The sequence below is a fragment of the Miscanthus floridulus genome, chromosome 17 (genome assembly GCF_019320115.1).
Source record: "Miscanthus floridulus cultivar M001 chromosome 17, ASM1932011v1, whole genome shotgun sequence".
Classification (NCBI taxonomy): Eukaryota; Viridiplantae; Streptophyta; class Magnoliopsida; order Poales; family Poaceae; genus Miscanthus; species Miscanthus floridulus.
Window position 1 is genome coordinate 25,976,577 of NC_089596.1, and position 12,787 is coordinate 25,989,363.

Here is a 12,787-nt window from a genome sequence, read left to right on the forward strand (position 1 = left end):
GGGAAGCAGAAGAGACTGCCGTTCCCAAAGGCAACCAAGTATCACGCGGCGGACGCTCTTGAGCTCGTCCATGACGATCTCTGCGGGCCAATCACGCCAGCCACAAACGGTGGTCGGCGATACTTCCTCCTACTCGTGGATGATTGCAGTCGCTATATGTGGCTGCAACTCCTGACGAGCACGGACGAGCCGGCGGAGGCGATCAAGAAGTTCAAAGCGCGCGGAGGCGGGGAGCGGCAAGAAGTTGCGCGTGCTGCAGACTGATCGTGGCGACGAATTCACTTCGATGGAGTTCGCTGCGTATTGCGTGGATCAGGGTGTGGTGCGACACCACACCGCGCCGTACTCACCACAGCGGATTGGCATGGTGGAGCGACGGAACCAGACGGTGGTCGGTATGCCTCGATCCATGATAAAGGCCATATGCATGCCGGCACGGTTCTGGGGTGACACGGTGACCACGGCGGTGTTCATCCTCAACCGCGTGCCCACATAGGCCCTGAAGGGCGTGACGCCTTTCGAAACTTGATATGGGCGCAAGCCGAGCGTGTCCTTCCTTTAGACATTCGGCTGCATCGGCCACATCTAGAAGACGTAGCTGGTCCACACCAAGATGGAGGACAGGAGCACACCGATGGTGCTCCTGGGCTACGAGGAAGGTACCAAGGCGTACCGGCTCTACGACCCACATGGAGACAAGGTGGTTGTCTCGCGCGACGTCGTGTTTGACGAGAATTTGGCCTGGGACTAGGACAGTCCGGGCATGGGGGAAGCTGGCGGCTTCACCAGCACCTTCGTCGTCGAGCACTTGGTCATCCACAGTGGTGGAGACACTGGAGAGGAGGTGCCGACCACTCCAGCAACAGAGCCGAACACTCCTGGGGCGATGCCGAGCACTCCGGGAAGGGTGCCGAGCACTCCAGGAGTGGTGCCGAGCAGTCCTGCAGTGGTGCCGACTACTCTAGGACGGGTGCCGAACGCTCCCGTAGTGGAGCCGAGAGATTTTGCAGTGGTGCCGACCGCTCCAAGACTGGTGCTGAGCACTCCTGTAGTGGTACCAACCACTTCAGGAGTGGTGGCGAGCGGTCCAGGAGTAGTGCCGAGCACTGTAGCCAGGGTGCTGAGCATTTCAGGTGCTGTGCCAACCACTCTGGCGGAACAGGGGACTCCATTGACGCCAATCGAGTTCGCCTCATCTCCAAGCGACATCACAGAGTTCGTGGATGCTTTCCACGACGGTGAGGAGGTGCGGTTCCGCAGAATGAACGACATCATCGGCGACACAGGGTCCTCAGGCCTAGCGGGGCGGCAGCTCAATGACCTAGAGCTGCTTCTCGTCAGTGCAGAGGAACCACTCGTGTTCGCGCTGGCCGAGCACGATGCAAATTGGCAACGGGCGATGCTAGAGGAGATGAAGGCGATCAAGGAAAACGAGGCTTGGAAGCTCGTCGATCCACCTCCATGATGTCGTCCGATCGGCCTGAAGTGGGTGTACAAGTTCAAGCAAGACGTGCGCGGCGCTATTGTCAAGCACAAGGTGCGCCTCATCGCCCAAGGCTTTGTCCAGCGCGAGGGCATCAACTTCGAGGAAGTCTTTGCAGTCTTTGCGCCGGTAGCGCGCATGGAGTCTATCAGACTACTGCTGGCTTTGGCAGCAGCGAAGGACTGGCGCGTTCATTACCTACACATAAAATTGGCCTTCCTCAACGACGAGCTGGTGGAGACGGTCTTCGTCAGGCAACCTCCAGATTTCGCCGTCAAGGGAGTGGAGCACATGGTGCTCTGACTGCCCAAGGCGCTTTATGGGCTATGGCAGGCCACGTGAGCGTGAAACTCCAAGCTTGATGCCACGCTGGGCGAGCTTGGATTCACACGGTGCGCAACCGAGCACGCGCTCTACATGTGGCGACAGGAAAAGGAGGAGCTCGTCGTCGGTGTGTATATGGACGACTTGATCATCACCGACACGCGCACAGAGGACATCGACAGCTTCAAACGCGAGATGACAGCTCATTTTCGAATGAGCAATCTCGGTGTGCTCTCCTACTACCTCGGCATCGAGGTGAGACAGGGGAAGGAGGCGCTCATACTTGGTCAGAGCGCTTACGCCTTGAAGTTGTTGGAGCTGAGTGGCATGGCTGAGTGCAAGTCGTGCGTGACTTTGATGGAGGAGCGGCTGAAGCTGATGAAGGCCAGTACCGCGGCGAAGGTAGATGCAATACTTTACTAGAGCATCGTCGATGGTCTGCGCTACCTAGTTCACTTGAGGCCGTACATTGCGTTCGCCGTGGGCTACGTCAGTCGTTTAACGGAGGATCCCCGAGAGGATCACTGGGACACGGTAAAGTGACTGCTGCGCTATGTCAAGGAGATGGTGAATCAGGGGATCGTCTTTTCCAATACCAACGGAAGCGGGCTGTAGCCAATGGGAACAAGGATCCCGATCTTCCGTCAGGTGATGGTAACTATCGTTGTGGCGGAGAATGACACACTGATCCGGCTTCAGATCGAAAGATCGAACCCTGCAATCTTAGCACCACAGCTCCTCTGGTTATCAACCGAGTCACGGACTAGGTTGACCTCGCCAAGAAGGCTAATCCCTGCCTGCGCAACGAAGAACATAAGCAAGAACAAGAAAGATCGCAACCAAATTGCAGATGTATGATTAATCTCACGAGTTGGGATCTCACAAACCGATGAACGGCAAAACTGTTCTTGACAGAATAATCTAAGCAAAACCCGAACCCTAATGAAGGGGCGGCGGCTGTTTATGAAGACTCTAGGGTCATGCAAGACCCCTGGACGCGCCCCTAATGGGCCCAAACTCGATACATGGTCCAACGGACCAAAAGACGATGTCGCAGCACCCTGGCAGATTATGGACACTGACTTGTTTCAACGATTCCTGTTGATTCCGAATAGATTTTGATGTGAAACCACTTGGATTGGCTTCCTTATCAAATTAGCTTTCCATCCATATGTGGATCATCGAAAATGGAGTCCGGATGCGTCCTGGGTGACCAGTTTAAGACAGACTGGTCCTGGAGGCCGAGGCAGACTCGAATTCTTGTTGGACTAGGCCTCCGGCTTGTGTTGGACGTCCTTGCTGGTCATCATCACCTCCTCCACGTCCTCTTAGTCCCTCTTGACCCTCTCCAATGTTCCTAAGCTAGATAACATCATTAGGTAGTAGTCTATTCTCAAAAGTATAAAAAGGATCGCTTAAGAACGAGCTCACCTGTAAATTGAGTTGACACATTCGAGCCCGGGTCATTGGACCTTGCATGACGATTGGAGGATCAGCTGGTACATCCAAAGGAGTGATGTCCTCATCATCCTCCCCCTCTTGAATTGGAGTCGTTCTCGACTCAAGCTCATCTTCTTCTCCCAAATAAGGTTTCAAATCTATAATGTTAAATGTGGGACTAACCCCGAACTCGGGTGGCAACTCAAGTTTGTATGCATTATCATTTATTTTCTCAATAATCTTATAAGGACCAGCTGCTCTTGGCATTAATTTAGACTTACGTAGATTAGGAAATCTATCTTTTCTTAAATGTAACCAAACCAAATCACCCGGTTCAAATTTAATTTCTTTTCTACCTTTACTACCAGCAATTCTATACTTTTCATTTATGCTTTCAATATTTGCTTTAGTTGTTTCATGCAACTTACGAATAAAATCAGCACGCTCTCTAGCATCACTATGTATTCTCTCAGTGGTAGGTAAAGGCAAAAGATCAATAGGAGCACAGGGGTTAAAACCATACACTACCTGAAAAGGACTTACCTTGGTGGTGGAATGTTCCGCCCTGTTATATGCAAACTCCACATGCGGCAAACACTCTTCTCACATCTTCAAATTGCGCTTCAAAATGGCTCTCAACATGGTGGACAATGTTCGATTCACAACCTCAGTTTGCCCATCAGTTTGGGGATGACATGTTGTAGAAAACAGCAGCTTGGTCTGCAATTTATTCCACAATGTGCGCCAAAAATAACTCAAGAATTTTGCATCGCGATCTGAAACAATTGTAGAAGGCATACCATGCAAGCGAACAATTTCTTGAAAGAAAAGGTCAGCAATATGAACAGCATTGTCGCTCTTATGACAAGGAATAAAATGTGCCATCTTAGAAAAACAATCAACCACCACAAAAATACTATCCCTCCCCCTCTTAGTCCTTGGCAATCCCAACACAAAATCCATAGATATATCTGTCCAAGGAGTAGAAGGAACAGGAAGAGGCATATACAAACCATGTGGGTTCAACCGCGACTTAGCTTTTTGACATGTGGCACACCGAGCCACATATCGCTCTACATCTCGCCTCATCCTTGGCCCAAAGAAGTGTGTGGACAACACCTCCTCCGTCTTCTTGGCACCAGAATGTCCCATCAATCCACCTCCATGTGCCTCCTGCAACAACAAAAGACAAACGAAACCAACTGGAATGCATAGGCGGTTAGCTCTAAACAAAAACCCATCGTTGATCATAAACTTATTCCATGTGCGTCCCTCTCTACAATTAAGCAACACATCCTTAAAATCAAGATCAAGCGCATATTGTTCTTTAATGGATTGAAGACCAAAAATTCGGCAATCAAGTTGGGACAACAATGTATATCTTCTAGACAAAGCATCAGCAATCACATTATCCTTCCCTTTCTTGTGTTTGATAATATAAGGAAAAGATTCAATAAATTCAACCCATTTAGCATGCCTACGATTCAGATTATTTTGAGAGCGAAGATACTTAAGCGATTCATGATCAGAATAAATAACAAATTCTTTAGGCCACAAATAATGACGCCACGTCTCTAAAGAACGAACAAGTGCATACAATTCTTTATCATACGTGGAATAATTAAGAACAGGACCATGCAATTTTTCACTAAAGTAAGCAACAGGTTTACCATCTTGCATCAAAACACCACCAATGCCAACTCCACTAGCATCACATTCTAGCTCAAAAGTCTTACCAAAATTTGAAAGTTGCAGCAATGGTGCGTGTGTAAGATTGTCCTTCAAAATGTCAAAGGACTCCTCATGTGCCTCTCCCTAATGAAACACCACTCCTTTCTTCATCAACTCATGCAATGGGGCAGCAATGGTGCTAAAATCTTTGATGAAACGGCGGTAGAATCCTGCAAGACCAAGAAAACTCCTCACCTGTGTGACGGTTTGAGGAACCAGCCAGCTCTTTATGGCTTCAATTTTCATCTCATCCACCTCAATTCCCTGTGGAGTTACAACATAGCCAAGAAAAGAAACTCGATCCGTGCAAAAGATGCACTTCTCAAGGTTACCAAATAAACGTGCATCACGTAAGGCATTAAAAACAGCACGTAAGTGATCCATATGTTCATCAAAAGACTTGCTGTAAATCAATATATCATCAAAGTAAACTACCACAAAATGACCAATAAAAACTCTTAAAACCTCATTCATTAAGCGCATGAAAGTGCTAGGTGCATTTGTCAAACCAAAAGGCATAACTAACCACTTATACAACCTAAATTTGGTTTTAAATGCAGTTTTCTATTCATCTCTAAGTTTCATTCTAATCTAGTGGTAGCCACTTCGCAAGTCAATCTTAGTGAAAATTATAGAACCACACAACTCATCAAGCATGTCGTCTAGCCTAGGAATAGGATGACGATACCGAATAGTAATATTATTGATGGCTCTACAATCAACACATATACGCCAACTTCCATCTTTCTTAGGAACCAAAAGTATAGGAACGGCACAAGGACTAAGGCTTTCACGTACATACCCACGGTCCAAAAGGTCTTGGACTTGCCGCTAAATTTTCTTAGTCTCCTCAGGATTGGTTCGATATGCAGCTCGGTTGGGCAAGGTCGCTCCTGGAATCAAATCGATTTGATGCTCTATCCCTCTCATAGGTGGCAGCCCCAGGGGTATCTCAGCTGGAAAAATGTCCTTATACTCCTACAAAAGGTTAGTGACAGCAGGAGGTACCGAGCTAACAATATCATCAAGTGAAAACATAGCTCGTTTGCGTACCAAAGCATAGCAAATATCATCATCAGAAATTTCAGCAAAGTCATATTTTGTTGTAAGCATAACACCACCCTTCAATTTAATCCCCTCAGCCTTAGAAATAGATGTAGACTTATCCTTTTTAGGTGGGAAAATAGAATTAGCAACTTGCTGATTTTCAGATTGAACATCGTTCAAACTAGCAACACGTTCTCTATCAGCTTGTACAATTTGAGCAGGGGTCAAAGGTACCAAAGTAATTTTCTTTCCTTTATGCACAAAAGTGTATTTATTACTTCTACCATGGTGTGTAGCATCATTATCATGTTCCCAAGGACGACCCAATAAGAGTGAACAAGCTTACATAGGTACCACATCACAATCAACAGAATCAGCATAAGAACCAATGGAAAATGAAACTCTACAAGTTTGTGTTACCTTTGCTTTACCAGAATCATTTAGTCACTGAATATGATATGGACGTGGGTGTGGGCGTGTGGTCAAGCTAAGCTTCTTGACCAAATCAGAACTCACCAAATTATTGCAGCTACCTCTATCAATAATGACACGTGCTCGACGGTCGCTGATGATGAAGAAAATCTAGAACAAGTTATGGCATTGTAGCTTCTCAGGTTGCTGGACTTGTGAGCTGAGCACCCGCTGTACAATGATGCTCCTATAGGACGCCGTGGCCTCGTCACCAAGGACTTCGCCATCGTCCTCATCTGCATCTTGGTCTTCTTCATCCTCAATGTCAGAGGTGCTGATGTAACCATCTTCTGTAGCAATATATGCCCGCTGACTTGGGCAGTCCTTCTGCACATGGCCAATGCCATGGCAGCGGTGGCACTGAATACCCGAAGTGCGTCCCGTCGATGCAACGGATGAGGCACTCTTGGTAGGCACCTACAAAGAATTTTTACCTGAATTTGAAGGTCGTGCGGGAGGTGCCTTAGGTGTAGCAGAAACTCCAGAGGCTGTTGGTCGCTTGCTCGCTGGTGGAGGCGTCCGAAAAGTGGTTGGTTTGGTCAGCCCCGAAGATGGTGCCGAGCATGGCGTGTAGGTGCTGGTGCTGACCTTGCTCTTGCCCTGCTGTTCACGCCTCTGCAATTCCTTTTCTGCAAGCATAGCAAACTGAAACAACTGGTTGACAGTGTTAAATTCTTTATAATCAACAATGTCCTGAATGTCACGCCTCAAACCCGAATAAAAATGACAAATGGCATCTTCGTTTCCCTCCACAACACTACAGCGCATCAATAACTTTTGGAGCTCACCATAGTAATCATGTACAGATTTATCTCCTTGTTCTAAACGCATCAATTTCTTACGCAAATCTCTATGATAAGAAGGAGGAACAAAACGATCACGCATAGCTACCTTAAGTTCTTCCCATATACCAGGTAAAGCATCCTGTGCAGCTAGCCCATTCCACCAAATAATGGCAAAATCCTTAAACTCACTAGTAGCTTATCTAACTCTATGCTGCTCAGGTACAAGGTGGGCACTAAACTTTTGTTCTACCGTCATCTCCCAATCAAGATATCCCTCAGCATCATAATGACTCAAAAAAGATGGTATTATGAACTTAATTTTAGCATAAGGATCATCGGGCACACGGTGATTATTACCTTGACGGTAGTGGTGGACACCACCCATACCTGTCGTGTTGCGGCGAAGACGTTGTCGTAATCTCTCTTGTCGGACAGCTTCTCGACCTATGTTTCTAGTGGAATCATGCACCGTGTCTTGACCATCGGTGTTGCTGCCGGAAACGTCATTGTTGCCCGCCACAAAGGTTTCCAACTCAGTAACCTTGTCGGTTAGCGTGGAAATTCGCTTGTCCAATCTCTCCATGCTATTGCCAATGTTGAGTTCAATGAGTGCGTCAGTGACGGCCTTCCTGACGGCCTCATTCATCCTTTTCTGGGCATCCACTACAACAGCTTGTAGATGCTATTGGCTGACACACTCGTTGAAACCCTTAGGATTGTTATCTTCAGTCTGATCACCTCCTGCCATTGTAAACACAAAAACAGGAACAAACGGTGAAAGTTATCCCTACCAAATGACTACATGGTTGTAGTGGTGTCATTTTTCACAGCAAGTGGAAGCGTCTTACCAAGCTCTTACCAAGTTCTTACCAACGCAAGCAGTGGGCGGTACAACCGGCGGCTGGTTCGTGATACCTGTGAGATAGTGGTACCGAGATTGCAAGGCCCTTTGTCTGTACTGATCTGAAGAATTTGTGGAGCTTGGAAGGCAAACAAAGAGTAATATGTATATCTGTCACATAAGTCAGTAACAGAAAGTAATGCTGAATTATAGTCCAAAGTACTTGTTCTCGTTGCTGGTCTAAAGTGTTGCAAGTACCAGGTTGTGACAAAAGTATGGTGGATAGCAAGTTGATAGGTATGAGAAAAACAAGTATGGTGGATGGAAACAGCAACACAAACAAGGAACCAGACAGCACACGCAAACACAGCTCACTTTGGACTTCTCTATGTGCTCCTCTAGATATTGTTCCTCTTTTGCTCCTCTTTTTTTTTTATTTTTTGGGTTGTCGTTGTTTTTTTGGGAAATTTTAACTTTTTTATTTTATTTTTTTGATATTTTTCCTTTACTTAGGAGCATAAAAGAAGTAACCACAGAAAATATGAGCTCAAACAAGTGTAAGACGTGACCTATGGAATTTTTAGAAAACTGAATGAAAATCGACAAAAATCTTGTGACCACGAAACGAGGATCTTGTGACCACTTTTTGACCAATCTAAAAATTCCAAAGCCCGCCAAAGTCGGGGATGGACGGATCCAAAAAAAATTTCTGATCGATTTGCATATATGGAACGTCGAAAACGGAGTTCGTATGCGAAAACTGGACCAGTTTTAAGAATTGGCTCCGAATTAGAGGACAAAACGGGAACAATGTGTGCAAAATTGGTCACAACAGCCAAGATTTGATGGAAACGATGGGGGAAAACACACGAACTAGACTCTAACACGACCTAACCAACAACAAGACCTCGACTAGGACACAACCTCAACACGACGGACTCTGAAACTGAAATATGCAAAGGCTATGGCGCGAAAGGTTCTAGAATAGGAAAAACGAGTATGGCACTGGACTATAGAACGAATACGAAACACTCAAACTAGGGAATAAAAGTGAACTTGACGGTATACCTTAGCTCTGATTACCACTTAATGGGAACGAGGATCCCGATCTTCCGTCAGGTGATGGTAACTATCGTTGTGGCGGAGAATGACACACCGATCCGGCTTCAGATCGAAAGATCGAACCCTGCAATCTTAGCACCACAGCTCCTCTGGTTATCAACCGAGTCACGGACCAGGTTGACCTCGCCAAGAAGGCTAATCCCTGCCTGCGCAACGAAGAACACAAGCAAGAACAAGAAAGATCACAACCAAATTACAGATGTATGATTAATCTCATGAGTTGGGGTCTCACAAACCGATGAACGGCGAAACTGTTCTTGACAGAATAATCTAAGTAAAATCCGAACCCTAATGGAGGGGCGGCGGCTGTTTATGAAGACTCTAGGGTCGTGCAAGACCCCTGGACGCGCCCCTAATGGGCCCAAACTCGATACATGGTCCAACAGACCAAAAGACGGTGTCGCAGCACCCTCGCAGATTCTAGATGCTGACTTGTTTCGACGATTCCCGTTGATTCCGAACAGATTTTGACGTGAAATCACTTGGATTGGCTTCCTTATCAAATTAGCTTTCCATCTATATGTGGATCATCGAAAACGGAGTCCGGATACGTCCTGGGCGACCAGTTTAAGGCAGACTGGTCCTGAAGGCCGAGGCAGACTCGAATTCTTGTTGGACTGGGCCTCCGGCTTGTGTTGGACGTCCTTGCTGGTCATCATCACCTCCTCCACGTCCTCTTAGTCCCTCTTGACCCTCTCCAATGTTCCTAAGCAAGATAACATCATTAGGTAGTAGTCTATTCTCAAAAGTATGAAAAGGATCGTTTAAGAACGAGCTCACCTGTAAATTGAGTTGACGCATTCGAGCTTGGGTCATTGGACCTTGCATGACGGTTGAAGGATCAGCTGGTACATCCAAAGGAGTGATGTCCTCATCAGCAGCTTACTGTGTTCAGCGATGCAGACATGGTGGGAGACATCGACGGACGGCAGAGCACCTCTGACGTGCTCGTCTTCCTCGGCTCAGCTCCAATCCCATGGCTGTCGCTGAAACAGAAGGTGGTGGCGTTGTCCACGTGTGAGGCTGAGTACGTGGCGGCGGCCACAGCTGCGTGTCAAGCTGTGTGGCTGCGCCGGCTACTGGGCGAGCTGACCGGTGTGGAAGCTCACCCACCCGCACTGATGATAGACAGCCAGCCCGCCATCGTCCTCGCGAAGAATCCGGTTCTCCACGACTGGAGCAAGCACATCGACGTGAAGTTCCACTTCCTCAGAGACTGTGTCGATGGAGGACAGATCGTCATCGAGTTCGTCGAAATTGGTCGGCAACTCGCGGACGTGCTCACCAAGCCATTCAGCTGTCTTCGGTTCACGGAGCTGAAGAAGATGATCGACATGATGGAGGTTCTAGGGTTAGTAGCAGGATTTGAGAAAGAATTATAAAGTAATCTGCTGCTCTTCCATCGATGTGAACGCGCGGCAGGGGCAGACGCCGAAAGGACTCCCTGATGCTGCATTGTAGCCGCAACAGGGGCAGGCGCCGAAAGGCTCCCCTGGCACACTGTAGGGATATACGCTAAAGTCAGTTCTACTGTCACACTAATCACTGTAGCAGCATGTCAGTCTGGTATGTCTGTTTACTAGGATTAGATGGATAAAGTTGTATATATAGCTTACCACTACAACTCAGTAAAGAGAGCGGGTTCAGTTTTACTATCTCCTCTGCAGAGCTCCGGCCAACGCTGGTGCTTGTGCTATATGTGTGCGCGTTCTGTTCTTCCTTCCTTCATCTACCTCTAGTCATAATATGTGATCGGCAACGCTGGTGAGCGGTCGACTCACCCGTGCCAGAGATCCTGGGGCCAACAAATGGTGCCACGTCATGGAGGATGTGATGGACTCTATCCGTTGTCCGTGTCCGCACGAGCCCTACGGCTGCGATACCAGGCCTGTGTGTATCACGCCCGCGAGGAGCACATCCTGCAGTGTCCACATGCGCCGTCGTGCCACTGCCCCGGCGGTTTCGTCGGCTCTGTAACAACGCTCGTTGAGCACCTTGCGGCGGCTCACAGCTGGCCGTGCACTGCCGAGCCCAGTGATGATGGCTCCTTTGGCGTCGACCTCCGCGATGGATTCAACTTCCTCACCGCCGTCAGCGGCGCCGCCAAGTACCTGCTCCTGCTGGACATGGCGAGTACACCGTTCGTCCACATCATTTCGGCGGGCTGGATACGCTCTGTCCCCGCCATGGCCAGCAACTCCTCGGCACCGGCGACAGTGGACACGACATGTGACCTCGAGCTCCGCTTTAGGGATATGAGATCTCAGTTCCAACTGCAGTGCACGTCTCCCTCGAATCGCTTGCCAGATCCCAACGCCTCCTTCCACCGGTTCTTCTTTCCAAAGTATCCTGGTGGATCTGACAAGGCTACTCTTCATGTCACGGCTGTGATTTCCATAGATTCATCAAAAACAAGCATATGAATCATCCATGTAAGGCTAGGCTCTGTTTAGATATGCTAATTTTAGCATGCTAGAAGTTTAATTAGATGTGCTGCTGGTCATTTTACTGATAGCTTTTGTGTTGAAGTGGTGAACTAGTAGCTTTTTGTAATGAAGTGGTGTGAACTAATCGGTCCATCCTAAATTATACTGAGTCCTTCTCCATTCTAGATTATAAGTCGTTTTGTTTTTTAAAGATTCATAGCATTTTCTATGAACCTATATACACGTTATGTTTATATATATAATAAAAACTACATATTAAAAAAAAAGCTAGACCAACTTATATTTAGGACGGATGGAGTACTAGCCTAAGCCGAAAAACTTCCATTTAGCTGCACCCATTCGATGGCTAGTGAGCCACGGAACAGAAAATGCACTTTTTTTATGATGGCATTTTTTTTATTAAGGAAAATTTTATTAAATTTTCAAGTGCATTATATCGAGTTTATACAAAGTCTTAAAAATAATTCTTTCGGTCTCTGCTTGACAAAAGCACACAACCAATTAAAATAGAGAACCACACACACACTCTAATGACTATCAATCCGCATACTAGAATGTCACCCATGTGCTTAGGAGAAGATAGTTAACCTTGGCCACCTGTGGCAAGTACCGCAAAGTCCCCAAATCCTGTATATCCAGCTTCTAGTGGATAACTCACGTACAGAGCCAATGAATGACCAAGAAGATAACATGCAAAGGAGATGAATAATTTTTCTTTTCGAAAACTATATCATTCCTACATAACCAAATCGACCAACAGGTGGAGGCAGCTCCTAGTAGAACTAAAGGCTTCAAATCTTCTAATCCCTTCAATTCAATTGCCGAACATATTTAACACGATACAAGGTTTAGCTAGACCTGAGGCCACATGAGTTATTGACCAAACTGCCACTATAAGAGATTGGGCCTTCTATGACAATTTTGATATGACAAAGAACTTTTTAGTCATAGAAACGATGCGTTTATGACAATTTTTCAATGGATGACAAGCGTTTGTGACAAAGTTGTGCTTTGGTCATAAACAACCATCACCATGTGCACTTCCCAATCTTTGTGACAATAGCTCATGACGAAAGTGATCGAATGTAATCGTCAT

General features: G+C 47.0%; 1 protein-coding gene across 1 annotated transcript; it reads left to right on the forward strand.

The window, feature by feature from the left end:
- The first annotated feature begins 11,052 nt into the window (after positions 1–11,052).
- Positions 11,053–11,667, forward strand: LOC136515445 (uncharacterized). The gene has a single exon (XM_066509027.1). It carries the CDS (start codon positions 11,053–11,055, stop codon positions 11,665–11,667), a length of 615 nt encoding a protein of 204 aa, XP_066365124.1.
- The last annotated feature ends 1,120 nt before the right edge of the window (positions 11,668–12,787 follow it).

What these genes read in the sequence shown, in the direction of transcription:
- LOC136515445 (XM_066509027.1), top strand. Translation starts at nt 11,053, where the DNA reads ATGGTGCCACGTCATGGAGGATGTGATGGACTCTATCCGTTGTCCGTG.